General features: G+C 43.6%; 1 protein-coding gene across 37 annotated transcripts in view; it reads left to right on the plus strand.

Annotated features, from left to right (window-relative positions):
- Window positions 1-16,610, plus strand: part of MAP7D2 (MAP7 domain containing 2) — a 129,028-nt gene that overhangs the window by 103,243 nt on the left and 9,175 nt on the right. For 20 of the 37 annotated variants that reach the window (XM_065579774.1, XM_065579778.1, XM_065579802.1 and 17 more), the window contains 5 exons: window positions 6,022-6,296; window positions 7,303-7,429; window positions 10,773-10,977; window positions 11,478-11,582; window positions 13,309-13,362. In XM_065579774.1, coding sequence (XP_065435846.1) covers window positions 6,022-6,296; window positions 7,303-7,429; window positions 10,773-10,977; window positions 11,478-11,582; window positions 13,309-13,362 — 766 coding nt within the window. The remainder of the gene's footprint in view (window positions 1-6,021; window positions 6,297-7,302; window positions 7,430-10,772; window positions 10,978-11,477; window positions 11,583-13,308; window positions 13,363-16,610) is intronic. The other 17 variants (XM_065579888.1, XM_065579791.1, XM_065579795.1 and 14 more) reach the window with 1 other exon arrangement.

The following is a 16,610-nucleotide window of genomic DNA, read 5'->3' on the forward strand; positions in this document are numbered from 1 at the left end:
TTTTTTTATTTTTTTTTGTTCTTGTGTATTTTGAAGCCTTATGAATCTTCTGGTGCAGCAGGACGTATGTCTCACCTGTCCTTGCTTCAGCTAAAATAACCTCAGAACTCCTCCTGTGAAGTTTCCTACACATTCTTCTGCCATGCGGGGGGTCATCTTCCCCCCTCAGAAGTGGCAGGTGTTGACCCACAAAAACCAGTGAATCCTCAGAACCTCTGGAGGGCTTGTGCCCCTGTGTTGGTGTTTACCCTTGCTCTGCTTCTTCTGGTGCCATGTCAGTGCAGCGACAGCAAGAGTTACGCGGACAGGGGCTCTCCACCAGCTGCCCCTAGAACACTGCCAAAGGAAGGTTTGTCAGAACAGGGAGGAAAGGTGAGTATGTTAATTAGCCTATCAGAAAAATTCCATGCTGTAGATGGGAGGAGAATGCCTCTTCCACAGCTGTCCCTGCTTCATATATTTACATTCAGGTAACTTATTGTGTTTCCAATTCCTCCTGGGGTTTATTTGTCATTGATAAAGGATCCTTTTCTGTATAATTTTCTTCTCTCTCAGCCTGATCCCGTGAGTCATAGAGTACCTTACGCTTCCATCTTCTTTCTAGGATTGCATTCCCTGTTTCTAGTTCACACACACACAAAAAAAACACCACCACCAAACCATCAAGAAAGAAAGTGTATGGACCACACCAAAGATTCATTTATATATATTTTTTCTAATAGTCCTATTCTTTATCCACACATTTGTAGAGCCCTGCAAATCCACAGATATCTGCTTTGTATCCGCAGACCATTTTTGCGGATACAAATTTTGTATCTGTGTAAGGGTATGTCTTCACAACCTGCCGATCCGGTGGGTAGTAATCGATCTATCGGGGATCGATATATCACGTCTCATTAAGACACAATATATCAATCCCCGAACGTGCTCCCCATCGACTCCGGAACTCCACCGGAGCGAGCAACAGTAGCGCAGTCGATGGGGGAGCCGCGGCCGTCGACCCCCACCCCCGTGTGGACCCCTAATTCGATTTTAGATCCTTCGACTTCAGCTACGCTATTTGCGTAGCTGAAGTTGCGTATCTTAGATCGATCCCCTCCCTCCCCCCAGTGTAGACCAGCCCCAAGACTCTGCATCACACGCTCACCTGAATGGAGTGGCTGTCACCCAGCCCTCAGGCTCCAGCTCGGCTCTCTGAATCACAGAGCAGCTGGCTGCAATAAGTGGCAATGTGGGAGGAGTTGTCCCCAGCTTGCTCAGACAGTGGAGGTGAACTACAACTCCCAGAAGGGAATGAGTGAAATGCCATTTTGAAAGAGGTGTGGTTGTACTTTAAATTAGTGGGCAGCAACTGCAGGCATGGTGAGGAGAGTAGTTGTTGCCACTGTCTATCCCAGCCTGGTCTGCGGGTGTTAGAGCCACTGCAGCTGCGTAGGGGTGTCCAAGCCTCCCACTGGGAGGGCGGTGCTGCATATGAGTGCCCAGGATTGTAGCCTCCCTGCCCGGAGTGGGGAAGGAGATACAACGTGGGCGGCAGGGCAGGAGGTCTCTGGGGAGAAGTGGAGGGCAGTTGGGAAGCGGGTGCTTGGCATACCCCTGAGTCACTGCGCGGTGACCTGTGGAGCTATTATAGATCCCTGCAAACCTGCGGAGATCTGCAGACAATTTTTGCAGATCAGATGCGGGTACAAATTTTTGTATCCACTCAGGGCTGTACACATTTTGGTTCAGCCTTTCAGTAAAGAGAAAAAAGAAGAAGAGAAACTTGCTTCAAATAATGACCCCTGCTGGCATCTTGGAATAGAGGAATGCTAGAAGTGTCAATTTATGGTGCTCTTAAATGCAAAGAGAAAACCATCAAATCAAAGCAATGTTCCTTTTTATATATTTCTGACTGGCACCTAATGTGGGATTTGAAAACTTCAGAATACAGATTCTTATTGCTGATATAAATTTTGTTTAACAGCTGTTCCTCTGTCACGGTGCAATATTTTTTACAGTTGTTATAGGTTTTATTTCTGGCTTTTTGCAAATATCAAAACAAGTAAACCACTGTTCTCTTTTCCTCTCATCAGACAACCACAAAATAAAATGTAGAGAGATTTATTCCTCAAGTTACCATTTTAACTCACGTTTTGGCTCCAGTGTAGTATGCTGTGCAGTTCTTCTGTCATAGTCCTCAAAGTAGATCGAGATTTAATTGCTCATTACTAAGCTCCTTCCCTACCAACCTCTTTAATATAAACCTGTCGTCATCCCTTAATCAGAATATAATTACTGCTTTGGTAATGCTAAAAGTGATGACTCAGCCTTAGTTATATGACTGTTTCTCCTCCTGCCACGACTAAAACAGATTTGCCAGAAATGTGTTCTGAAATGGAAAAGGTGATCCAAGAAACTGAGGTAGAGGGTGAATGCAATCTGGTTGGGAAATAATATCCTCTTTGCAAAGGAAAAGTATAGACTGAGGGATGGCTATCAATTTTTATTTACAAATTTTATTTTATTAAATAAAAAATATAGGGATGGTTTTAGCTTTAATGTTGAACATTAACACACACGCACAAACACATGAAAGCTAAAAGGGTTTCCCTATGTAGCTGATATACTTAATTTATTTATTTTGTGCCATTGGTGTGCATGGTATTTTCAATGTGAATAAAACAAGGTCATTTCCCCAAACAGTTTACATTCTAACTGAAATGAAATTTGGACACACACAGATAGAAGGGGAGTGCAGGGACACAGCAAAGAACAAAAAAGGGAAATTTCTGTCAATAGACTCTGCTTGGAGAGTGGACTGTGAAAGAAGTTGTTTGGATACACAATCCCCCCACCACCACCACCAGCCCTATCTAGACTAGGGGCATATCTTTTAAAGGGACCTAAGTCCCATTTTGAAAAATGACTTTCCATGAAAATTAGGCACCGAAGTTCCTACATCACTTCTGAAAATAGAACTTGGATACCTAAATTACATAAAAAGAACTAGGAATACTTGTGGCACCTTAGAGACTAACAAATTTATTTGAGCATAAGCTTTTGTGGGCTAAAACCCACTTCATTGGATGCATGCAGTGGAAGATACAGTAGGAAAATATGTATACACAGAAAACATGAAAAAATTGATGTTGCCATACCAACTTTAACAAAGGTAATTAATTAAGATGAGCTATTAGCAGCAGAAGAAAAAAAACCTTTTGTAGTGATAATCAGGATGGCCCATTTCCAACCGTTGATAACATAAGAACATAAGAACGGCCGTACTGGGTCCGACCAAAGGTCCATCCAGCCCAGTATCCTGTCTACCGACAGTGGCCAATGCCAGGTGCCCCAGAGGGAGTGAACCTAACAGGTAATGATCAAGTGATCTCTCTCCTGCCATCCATCTCCACCCTCTGACAAACAAACAGAGTCTAGGGATGCCATGCTTTGACCCCCAGAAAATTATTCCTATATACTAAGGGGCTAGTTGAGAAGATAGAGAAATCTGTCCCTCCTCAGATTTAAAAATTAATCTAACCTAGTGATGTCTGTTGAATTCTTTGCTATGTTCAAGATGATTATGCAAAATCTGGACTGTAATTTGTATAGGGGGGTAGGCGTGGTATTCCGAAACTGCATTGTACTGATCTTCCCAGAGCTTTAACTAGTTAATCAAGTTATTTCCACATATCAGTCTTGCCTGCCTCTCTCTCTCTCTCTCTCTCTCTCTCTCTCTCCAGTGTATTTGTAGCAAAGAAAGGATTCCATTACTTCAGCCTATGGGCAGGGCCGGATTAACTTTTTGTGGACCTGGCGCCAAACATATTTGTGGGCCCCCCTGGGGAATGATTGTAAAAGGGGCCGGGGGCAAAAGCACAGTGGGGCAGGAGCTAGGGTTGGTCCCTGGAGCAAGGGAGGGGCCAGGGGTAAACTGCAAGCGCAGCAGGGCTGCGGAGGGGGTAAACAGGATCTCCCTCCTCTCCCCCCCCCCATCCCCGCCCCTGCCCACATACAGCGGGTACCTAACTGGTTCTAGCCCATTCTCTTCATCTCTCTCTGCACTGAGCTGCCCCTCCTCCCGCAGCAGCAGGGCAGGTTCTCTTCCAGCTCTCTGAGGTGGGTGTTGGGAGTGGGAGGAGCAGAGGCTAATGTGGTTACTCCTATAACTGGAGTTTTAGCTTCCAGTCAGCACTGCTAACCGGACACTCAGGTCCCATTTTCTACTGGAGTTTCCAGTCTAAAACTGGATACCTGGCAACAGGGCTGCAAGAAAAGCCCGGGGTGGGGGGGGGGGAAGGAAGCAATCATTTTTAAAAGTGAGAGGGCTAAGCCTTGGGGACGGGAGGGAGGGAAGCAAGTGGTGGGTGGGCTAGGGAGTGGAGAGGAGCTAGTGGGCAGAACCATGTCTGCTGTACTGCCCAGGTAGGTTGGAGACAGTATCCCCAGCCCAGGTGATGTGACAGCCAGCTTCATTTTTGGGGTCCCTCCTTAGGACCCAGCCAAGAAAAAGAACATTCTCTCTTATCTCCCCCGCCCCTGTTTTTCATTTTTTTTCCCTTCATCCTCCTTCTATAAGTAATAGCAAGTCAATGAAAATAAAGTATGGTACCTTGATTGTTCTTGTAGTCTAACTTATTTTTCCACAGACCATTTGAAAATCACAGAGGGTCTCGATGGACCACTTAATGATCTTTCCAAATATTGTAAAAAAAGTTGGGGTGTGGAGTCTAGCCAGCAGCTAGGGCGAGGGACGGGGCTCAGGGTTGGGGCAGGAGGTTGGGGTGTGGAGCGCTTACCTGGGGCAGCTCCTGTTTGGTGTGAGGGGTGCAGGTGGGAATGGGGGGGGGGACAGGAGCCCCTGTTTGGTGCTCAGGATGGGGGTGGGGATGTGGGGGGGGTGCAGGAGTCAGGGCATAGGGTGTGGGGGGGCTGGGTGTGTGTGAGGGAGCTGCAGGAGTCAGGGCAAGGGCTGGGGGTGTGAAGGGGGTGCAGGGGGCTGGATGTGTGTGAGGGGGTTCAGGGGGCTGGGGGGGTGAGGGGGTGCAGGGGTCAGGGTGGGCAGAGGTCTGTGGGTGTGGGCTGGGGTCGGGGTGCTCACGGCAGGGGGCTAGAGGGGGTATGCCCCAATTACAGCCCCTTCTCCAAGGCATTGCCCCCACCCCTTCTCCCCCTCCCCCTCCCCTGAGCGGCGAGCGCGCTGAGGCTCCACTCTTCCCCCTCCCACCTGGTGGCAAACAGCTAATTGGCGGCAGGGAGAGGGGGAGGGGAGGAACATAGCAAGCTGGGGGAAGAGGTGGGGAAGGAGCTTAGCTGCCGGCAGAGCCTGCCCTGCTTCAGCAGGAGCTCCAGGAGCCAGCAGCACCAAGCTTCTGTTCCCACAGGGGCGGGAGGAGAAGAGCGGCCGGGCCAGGCCGGGGCCCCTTTGGATCGTGGGCCAGGTAAACCCGGTACTGCCTGTGGGGCGAAGCACCATAAGTGTACCGCTTCTCTAGCTACACCATGGAAGTTGACATACAGACATAGTAGTTGTCTTAACTTCATACAAGTAGCATCAGCACTTAAATGCTATGGCAACAGCTGACTTAATAATTGGATGGATGTATGGATAAAAACAAAATAATGCATTTCACTTAAACACAGGCCTCTAGTACATGATTTAAACGAGGAGCTCCACTGGTTCAGCCAGTAGAGGAGCTGATAACCACACAAGCCAGGTCCTACATTCCATCTCCTAAAGGGTAGTGATGTGGGTGGGGTGGGGAATGTATGTATGTATATATAATAAATTCAGGCCAGTAAGTTACATACAACTTACTTTCTCTCTCTCTCTCTCTCTCTCTCTCTCTCTATTTATATATAAAAATAAACACGCTCTCCTAGCATTTCATTTCTTTGATAGTCTGAGATACTGTGTCAAAGCCTACAAGAAAGGAGTAGCAAATATCTGTTAAGAGAGAACTTCATACTAAATCACATACAATTAATGGTGTGTGTGTGACTTTTCTCTCCTTCTCTTCCACCCCACCCCAACCCCAGGACAGTTACAAAGACGTATCCACAGTCTCCTAAAAATGTTAAACAATATCCTGCATCTCCTGTGAAGCACCGTGTCATCTCTAATCTCAGCCAGGAGACTCCTAAAAAGAAAGCAGACAAGGAGAAAGAGAACACCACTAGCCACAAACCCCAGCTGTCTTCCACTGAGGAGGTTGTGGGCCAAGCAGTTGCTGAGAAACATGTGCCTTCTGCAGGAAAGACTGAAAGCAGTGAAGGTGGGTTTTGTGGCAAGGATATATCTAAAACCGCTGCAGGTACACAATGCTTTTAAACAAGGGCATTTCTTTCTTTTCCTAAAGCTACTTGTAAATCTGAAGTTTGCAGTATCTATTGAAATCACTAGTTATATAATTTCCATTGTGGTGACGTGGATAAATTCTTAATTATAAAAATGCAACTTGAGGTGGCCAAACTGAGGATTCCCATCAATGCATCTCATGGACCAAGGTTTTCAAAAATAAGAGCCGGAAGTTATGATGTTAGTCATTTTCATCAATGGAAGCAGAAGGATGCACGGTTTTGAAAATCAAGTCACTTATTTAGATGCCTAAGTATGGATTTAGGAGCCTAGGCATAGGTTTCCTTTTTTTAAAAAAAAAATCTTGCCAATTTTGGATTAAAACTTTTTTTTCTTTACTATCCTCTTCGTATCAAAATGATCAGTTAAAAACCCCTTATTTTTCCATTTTTGTTTTTCATGCTAACAAGGTGCTTCAGCTTCAGCTGTGCTAATCATGTGAAGTCAACAGTCCTTAGAAAAATGAGCTCCTTGAATACTCCTTACACTTAAGCCAGGTTTTCAGAACTTAATTTTATTCTGTCTGGTACTTCCCTGAAGTGCTGGGCTCTGTCTGAGCAGGATCAGGGTCCATTTAGCTAGACAGTAGATGCCACCTGAAAATATTGTCTACATCTTTCTTTTTAGATGCAGCTAAATCTCTACAGCAGTTGTGATCTTAAATACTTCACCACACAATGAAGTTATTTTTATATTAATCTTATTTCTATGGCTGTATCAGCTGCTTTAAAATGCCTGGTACTTTGTAGACATACACAAAATAAATACCCTGCCATAGAAGTTTCCAGTGCATGAGGGATGTAAAAAAGTACTTGTGAGGTGGATAAGGGGAATGGGAAACAGTAGGCTACTGTGAAAAGATAACATGCTTATTGAATACATGTTACAAAGTATATATATGTATGTGCTGTGCTTCCTTTTTTCATTTCCTGACTAACATTCTAATCACAATGCTGCACCAGGGAAGCTCACAGCAGGAACTACTGATGCAGAAGAAGCTACAAAAATTCTGGCAGAGAAAAGACGGCAGGCTCGTCTGCAGAAAGAACAAGAAGAACAGGAGAGACAGGAGAGAGAAGAGCGGGAAAGGTACTTACTGTCATTTAAAAAAAAACAAAAAGAAAATTAGTGGTGGTAGTCATTAGCACCCAGAAGTCTAAGGTCAGTGGCCCATTATAAAAAAGTACTGTACAAATGTAATGCCGACAGACCCTGGTCGTCAGTGGGCTGGATTGAACCTGGGACCCTTGGAGCTTAGTGCATGAGCCTCTTAGTGAATGAGCTAAAAGCCAACTGTCTCAGAGCTAAGGCTATAGAGCAGAGTCAGTCTCTCTCTCTTCTCCCCCTCCCCCAAAATGGCACAGAACACCACACCCAGGAGGTGTGTGGGTTACACAAACACATAGTAATAGAGAGAATCCCTAAGAGCAGATCTATTATTGGAGCTCAGAACTTTTGAAAATCAAGCCAGCTACTCAGGAGCCTAAGCTTAGGCCCTCATGTTTTTAAAAATTTAACTCAAATAACTAATTACTCAAGTCTTTTTATATTGAGTGCAATAGAAACGTGTGTTTTTATCCCTGTAGAAGGCCAGAGGCTTCTCACTCTTTCCCCACTTTACGCTTCCACGCATCTAAAGTGTCTGTCCTTCTGCCCCTGGATAACTGAATGGAATTGAATTCAGAGCTTGTCATTGCTCCTTCACAATTGATAGAAGGGGTCTGTTTTGGGACCGGCTTTGTTCAATATCTTCATTAACGACTTAGATATTGGCAGTTTTATTAAGTTTGCGGATGATACCAAACTGGGAGGGATTGCAACTGCTTTGGAGGATAGGGTCATAATTCAAAATGTTCTGGACAAATTTCGAGAAATGGGCTGAGGTAAACAGGATGAAGTTTAACAAAGACAAATGCAAAGTGCTCTACTTAGGAAGAAAAAATCAGTTTCACACATACAGAATGGGAAGAGACTGTCTAGGAAAGAGTACGGCAGAAAGGGATCTAGGGGTTATAGTGGACCACAAGCTAAATATGAGTCAACAGTGTGATGCTGTTGCAAAAAAAGCAAACATGATTCTGGGATGTATTAACAGGTGTGTTGTGAGCAAGACACGAGAAGTCATTCTTCCGCTCTACTCTGCTCTGGTTAGGCCTCAGCTGGAGTATTGTGTCCAGTTCCGGGCACCGCATTTCAAGAAAGATGTGGAGAAATTGGAGAGGGTCCAGAGAAATTGGAGAGGGTCCAGAGAAGAGCAACAAGAATGATTAAAGGTCTTGAGAACATGACCTATGAAGGAAGGCTGAAAGAACTGGGTTTGTTTAGTTTGGAAAAGAGAAGACTGAGAGGGGATATGATAGCAGTTTTCAGGTATCTAAAAGGGTGTCATAAGGAGGAGGGAGAAAACTTGTTCACCTTAGCTTCTAAGGATAGAACAAGAACCAATGGGCTTAAACTGCAACAAGGGAGGTCTAGGCTGGACATTAGGAAAAAGTTCCTAACTGTCAGGGTGGTTAAACACTGGAATAAATTGCTTAGGGAGGTTGTGGAATCTCATCTCTGGAGATATTTAAGAGTAGGTTAGATAAATGTCTATCAGGGATGGTCTAGACAGTATTTGGTCCTGCCATGCGGGCAAGGGACTGGACTCGATGACCTCTCGAGGTCCCTTCCAGTCCTAGAATCTATGAATCTATGAATAAGGAGTCACTGTCTCATATCACAGTGCAGTACTAGATCCTTTCCCTCACCTCACTTTCCCTGTGGTTAAGGGAGTATGAAGATACTGCCGTGCTCTCAGCTCATTCTAGCCTGAATTGATTTATTTATTTACAGATCAAGTACCATCCAGTCTGCTCCTACCTCCTGCTTCCTTACTGAGCTGTTAAGCACTCTGTGGTCCCTAGGCTGCCAGGCTAAAATTGCACTGGGGAGAGAAAGCTCCATAGACAGTCAAGTAGCCCAAGGACCATGAGAGGCTTAGCATTGGATGGAAGGGTTAGCTCCCAACTATCCTGACCTCCTTAAGGTTTTAGGCGTACAGATGCAAAGTAGTGTGCAATCTCTCCTGTCAAGTGTGTCAAGCTTTGTGTGTAAAATTTGAAGTGCTGAGGCTCTAAACTTGGCGGTGTTTTTTTTTTAAAGCCAGTTTACTTATAAAAGTATGAAACTTTAAGCAATTCAAAAGATAGGAGTTTTATCCTTACTTCCACGTGCTCTGTGGAGCTAATAGACATGAGTTTCTGTACTCCTGACCCCCTTAGCTCTCCGTGTCATGAGGTATTGTTTCTGGACACATGCACTCATGAATTGAGCAGGACACCCAAGTGAATTAAAACAGGGATGGATTTAAGCAGCAGGCCACAACTTTATTGACTGAACGCTGGGGAAGGGCATTATGTGTGTCCCACCCACCTGGTCTCTCTCATACCACACATTTAGTTGCAGGTCTCACATCATATAATTAATAACTGGGGAGAGAACCTACTCAGCCTACCCCTATGTCATAGCCCACTTCTGAATCTCTCACCCTCTGCCCCCGAGGGGATTAGACGATACCAAAGGTTTGGTCTGCAAAGATTTCAGGTCTCCCCTTTTCCCAGAGATGCAAGGGCCACCAGCAAAATTCCAGGTCTCTCTTACCTCAGGAAGCTGGCTCTTTTAGCCTTTTGCCACACTGGACACCAGCTGCAAATTGTGACAAACTAACCATTCCTATAAATTGCTAATATTAAAATTCCATACCCTATTTCTTTTAATCTAACTCCATGATGCTGTGAGGAGGGTGAAAAGATTGAACCATTGGGCCTCAGTCAGTTTGGCCCAATGGGAAAAATTCTTTCCCGATCCCAAAATGGGACCTGTCAGACCCACAGCATCACAAACACACAGCTTAGCAAGCTTCTGAAGGAGGCATTATCAGGTATGTGCTTTCCCTTCCTTCTGGGGCTGTCTCTCGCTATTTTCACCAAGGGAGGGCATTTGCATGTTCAAAAATAACTTCATTCCTCAGATGGACAGGAGTGAGGTGAGGTTATCATAAGGCAAAAGTGGGAATAAAGGTCCTTTTTAACTGCTCAAAACTTGAAAAATGTTAGTTCTACATACTGTAGTTGAAATTACAAACACGTTTCTTGTTCTGTCCCACTTTAGTCACATCAGTGTTCAAAGGGAAATGTTATTCTTCAAAACATTAGATGGGGTGAATAAAGCTTAGAATGGAAGCCTGGTTGCAACTTGAATTATGGAGTTGTGGCCAATCCCTCCATTGTGTCAGAGTCCATTCCATACAAATGTATGTAGAAGCGTTTATTCGCAGCCAAATTACGTTCTGTACATACAGTGCATGATGCACTCTGTGCGCCTTTGAGTTCTGTGTTAAACGAAGTGCAACGTGTGCTGCATTTTTAAATGTGCTGCTGTTTTTTTGAAGGCTAGAGAGAGAGGAGCTGAAAAGAAAGGCAGAAGAAGAAAGAATTCGCCTAGAAGAAGAAGCTCGTGATAGAGAGGAGGAAAGAAGGCGTGAAGAGGAAGAAGCTAGGAGAAAAGCAGAAGAGGATGCCAGAAGGAGAGCTGAGGAAGAAAAAATGCTAAAGGAAAAGCAAGAAAAAGAACTGCAGGCCAAGCTTGAGAAACAGGTATAGTACAAGATATCTCTTGCAAGAACTCCTGTTAAAAGAGCAGAAATCTAAAATACAAGCAATGGACCTGATTTTCAGATGTTCTGAGAACAGCAACTCCAATTGAATCACTGGAAACTTGGTGTGCTCAGTATTTCAGAAAACGGGGACCCCATCTTTATTTATGAACGTTATAAAAAACTACGAGTGTGGAAAAGTTATTGAAGAGCACTTAATAACTTAAAGTCCATTGCTGCTTAGATCAAGTGGAAAGCAGAGGGACACTGCAGTGAAGATAAAATGTAATCTAGAAAAAATGTAATCTTCAGTGATCCCTTTTACAACGGGACATGCAGTCTAATGAAATTGAAACCTCTTACTCTTTCTCTTTTGTAAGATGCTTGCTGACAGAGTTATGCTGATAATCCATACCTGGCAGGCTATGTAAGATTTTATAGAATCTGATGATTTGTCTAAAATAAATAACGGCTCTACCTTAGCTTACGCATTTTAATTAGAGAGAAGAAGCTGAAGCAAAGGCCCGAGAGGCAGCTGAACACATGCGGCTGGAAAGGGAACAAATCATGCAGCAGATTGAGCAAGAAAGACTGGAGAGAAAGAAGGTAGGTGTTCATCTCCAATTTAAAAGAACTAGTACCTTTGTTATTTTAAATGCATAAATCCAGAAACCTGCTCCAAAATATCCAAAACAAACATTCAGTTGAGTAGGCAGAGTTCAAGGTTTGTTTTTTAAAACCTAATCCAGATTAGCTAATTTTCAACCTGGAGAAACATGTACCTCAGAGTTTGTAACAAACTTAGTTGTTGTTGTTTTATTATTATTTTTAATTAATAATTATTAAGGCAGTGCCTAAGTGCCCACTGAGAATGGGGCCCTATCGTTCTAGGCACTGTACAAACACAGTATTGGGCTGTCCCTGCTCTGAGGAGCTTACAATTTAAATGGACAAGACAAAGGGTAGGAGAAGCGGGTATAACATACAAGCAGAGTGATGGTTCCCACTCAGACTTATAAGCCACAGAAAGTTAAAAACAATAACAGGAGTGTGTTTGCTTTAAATAAATATGCAGTTTTTAATTGAGAAAGTGGATTTGTACTCTGCAGAAAAAATAGTATGTTATCCAGTTGGAAAAAGCATTCTCCTCCCACCCTACTCTGAGGGAATGGAGGAGCATCAGCAGAGCCACTCTATGGCCACTACTGCAGTTGTTTCCCTCAAGCAGGGAAATGGCTGGTGCTTCTATGTAACTCCAGACCCACACCCTGCAAAGCATCCATGTAGTGCTTAGTCACACTGCATGCCCATAGGTGGCCGGACAGAATTTCCCCCAGATTTCTAGAAATCTTTGTCTTTAGCTTAGTTAAGAGATGCCTGGAAAGTTGTTATAAAAGCCTTCCCTTTTGTGTGTTTTCTTCCAGTTTCATTCCAAATTATTAGTCTTGGAGGCTGGAGGGGTTTAACTTTAGTAGGGTCAACCACTTGTACATTGGAACACAAGAACTAGAAGTGATGTCTTTAAATCTAAAATAGTTTACTTTAAGTATATAACTCTCTGGGCAAAGACATAATGCATTTGATGAATTAACAAGCAGAAAAGAAGGATTTTACAGCTGTACAACTGTAAAATAAAGTGTTTCATTTTAAATAGCAAATGGATTGCAATACTAGAGGACTACTGATGACTTTGTGGTCTGAAGAAGCAGTAGTTGGAGACTTGAGCAATTAGAGTTCAGCTGACAAACTTTTTGTTCAGGAAGTGGGCACTGGGGGGGTTCATCATCGCAAACCTTTTTATTTATTTTTTATCTACTAATTTGCACCTGGTGAGAAATTCAGTTTGTTGGAATTGTGATTGCAAAGAGAGCTCCCTTCTCTTCTTCCCCTCTTCTCCTCTGGGTACATATACACTGCAATAAAAAACCCACGGCACCAAGTCTCAGAACCTGGATGAATTGACTTGGGCTCGCAGGGCTTGGGCTGCAGGGCCAGAAATTGCAGTGTTTGGCTTCAGGCTGGAGCTCATCCTCTGAGACCCGCCCGCCCTGGGCTCCCGCCTAAGCTCAAACACCTACACTGCCATTTTTAGCCCTGTAAATCCAATTCAGCTGACTCAGGCCAGCCACAGCCATGCTGTGGGTCTTTTATTGCAGTGTAGATGTACCTTTTGTCGTCTTCCTTTCTAGTGAGGGCAGAGATAAGTTTGTGACACCAGAGTTAAATCAACCTTCCCTGCTGCCCATTACCAATCCCATGAGCCCTCTCTCCCAGCTTCATAGCATGTCTGCCTTGTAACCTTCTGATGTGATTGATTTACATTGCTTTCTAGCGAATAGATGAAATAATGAAGAGAACAAGAAAGAGTGAAACACCAGAAGTAAAGGTATGGAACAGAGTGCCCCTCCACACACACCCTGCTCCCAGGATATTTCCCCAGTGGGTGTGGGTGGCAGGGAGGGGGAGGGACACTGTAGGATTGCTCCCTGGAGAATAAATGCTTTGACTAGAAATGCTCTATTCTTATTTTTCCGTTAGATTTTAGAATTAAGAGTGACTATAGTTGTAGCAGCACCGTGAGGTCAGTACTACTCTCCTAGGCAGTGGAGGTGGTGAGCCATATATAGTTCAGAACTGTAGTGCTGAGAACTGGTATCTTTGTGACTTTTGCCTATGCAATGCACCTCCTCCATTTTGATGATGTTGAATTAATCGGTCATAGAGCTCTTGTCCTCCTCCATGTTAATTCTGATCATGGGGTGGGATTAACAGCAGAGCAGAGGTGCCTGATGATGCACCAGCACTCAATGGACAGAGGTAAAGTGTTTGACTCTCACTTCAGACTTTTACTTCATAAAATTTTCTTTTAGGGAAGCTGTTTCTTTATTTAGCTTAAGAGGCTCTAGTTTTCTTTAAAAAGACAAAACCAGAAAAATCCTCTCTCCTGTCTACATTTCTCTAAAAGCTACCAGACATTAGGCATATGAGGGGAAGGTGTTGTCTGGCCAGGGGGAATAAATGGGGGATGTGACTCCTTTAAGGGTTCCCCTCCTTTGGGTTGAGGGGCAGAAGGGGAACCTCACTTGAGCCAGGGGAGGACTAGAAATGGCACAGGTGGGCCACTAATCCATAGACGCCTTGGGGAGGGAGGAGGTTTTCGAGTGCAATCCCTGACCAGTAAGGGGTTGTGCCACGATCTGCCCAGTGACCCTGCGTGCCCTGACTATCCGTGTGGTAAGAGCCCTGGTTCAGCAACTCTGACTCCAACTGCCTGCTTGTTTCACCATAGCCACACACTGGTCTCCAGCAGCCTTGGTTACTGCTCGCCAAGTGACCCCAACATACCACCAGTCTCCAATTTCTCCAAAACTGTCTGCCCTGAAGTGTCCTGACTTCTCCTGGAACGCTCGGAGAAATAATATAGTTCGTTTGTGTCTTCAAAGAGACAAAAGCAAATTAGAGCTTTTTACCTTAATTGGGGTAAATACACCCTTCCCTTCAAACATACCACTGAGGAGTTGGGGTATAAAACAAGGGTATTAACAAAAGGGCATAGGTTAAGTGATACCAAATAGAAGGAATAAAATACACTTTCTAGTGGCTAAGACTTAACTCAACAAGCTATAGCCTTTGTTTGAGGTAGATTTCTTACCAAGCTTTTTCTTTCCAGCTATGCCTGACTTTCTCTCAGTCAGGACCTTCCACAGAAGTACAAGGGGCTGGTTTCCCTTGTCTTCCTAGGTGACAGATCTTTGCCTAAGCAGGTTTCTCGCTTATATTCAGTTCCCAGAAACTTCAGCCCCCTTGGTTCAAGGACTTATCTTTGTCGGCTTGCAAGAGCTCTGGCCTAGTGATGGATGCCATGATGGCTTCTTCCTCTTGCCTTATATTATCTTCCCAAACTCACTCTTTTGTCCCCAGACCCAGGATTACGTCATGCTGTTCTTCCCTTCCTGTGGACTTCCCATCCCCCTGCTGATTCGTATGTAAATAGTGCTTCCATTATTTTTGGTCACACCTCGCTTAATGTCATTGGAGACAGATAGATAGCTGACTTCTCTCCTGTCTGGGAGAAACCTGTTTTTCCCTGCTTTTAGTTACAGACTTTAAAGCATAATGTCCTTAAGTATCCATATTTTCTCGTAGACTGTTAATATGTACATTTCACAATTATATTAATCACCAGTGTGTCATCAGCTTTCAGAAAAAACCTTCCGCTGACTGTACACTTTGCTAATACTGTAATATTGTGTACAGTCAGTTGATTCTGTTACTTACCATTGAAGTTCAGATCCATCCAGGGGATATCTCCCCCACATGCTAGGTTGGTGGCTTTTTAAAATCTTTTATGTAAATGTGCCTTCGTTGTCTCTGCCTGATGACCAGGTGCATCAGACAAACAAATGCACATTCTTTTGTTTACAGCAATCTGTGCTTATGCATTGCTTGCCAAACACATTTTTGTGAACATAATTCTAGCACATATCCATAACTCTCTTAGACACTTCATGCATACATCATACAAGAATATTAATGATCAGTGAGTTACTAGTTTTCAAATGATATATTACATGCCACTTTTGGGGTATATATCATGACAACTGTGTGTGAGGTGTAGTGAGTATGTCAGGCCTGATGAGTTGCTGACACAGAGTAGTGAACCACCAGTGGGCCTCTGTGTCACAAAGGTGTTTATTAGGGCTGTCGACTAATCAGAGTTAACTCATGCGATTAACTAAAAAAATTAATAGCGATTAAAAAAATTAATTATGATTAATCGCCGTTTTAATCGCATTGTTAAACAACGGAATACCAACTGAAATTTATTAAATATTTTGAGTGGTTTTTTACATTTTCAAATATATTGATTTCAATTACAACAAAGAATACAGTGCTCACTTTATATCATTTTTCTTACAAATATTTGCACTGCAAAAATGATAAAAGAAATAGTATTTTTCAATTCACCTGATACAAGTACCATAATGCAATCTTTTTAATCGTGAAAGTGCAACTTACAAATGTAGATTTTTTTTTTAACACTCAAAACAATGTAAAACTTTAGAGCCTACAAGTCCACTTAGGCCTGCTTCTTGTTCAGCCAACCACTAAGAGAAACAGGTTTGTTTACATTTACGGGAGATAGTGCTGCCCACTTCTTATTTACAATGTTGTCACCTAAAAGTGAGAACAAACATTCACGTGGCACTTTTGTAGTTTGCATTGCAAGATATTTGCGTGCCAGATATGCTAAACATTCGTATGCCCCTTCAAGCTTTGGCCACCATTCCAGAGGACATGCTTCCATGCTGATGACGCTTGTTAAAAAAATAATGCGTTAATTAAATTTGTGACTGAACTCCTTGGGGGAGAATTTTATGTCTCCTGCTCTGTGTTTTACCTGCATTCTGCCGTATATTTCATGTTATAGCAGTCTTGGATGATGACCCAGCATGTTGTTCATTTTAAGAACACTTTCACTGCAGATTTTACAAAACACAGGGAAGGTACCAGAGAAATCCTTAGAGATTTCTAGGGATAGCTACAGCACTTGACTCAAGGTTTAAAAATCTGAAGTGCCTTCCAAAATCTGAGAGGGACGAGGTGTGGAGCATGCTTTCAGAAGTCTTAAAA

This window comes from Chrysemys picta, chromosome 1 (genome assembly GCF_011386835.1).
Source record: "Chrysemys picta bellii isolate R12L10 chromosome 1, ASM1138683v2, whole genome shotgun sequence".
Taxonomy (NCBI): domain Eukaryota; kingdom Metazoa; phylum Chordata; order Testudines; family Emydidae; genus Chrysemys; species Chrysemys picta.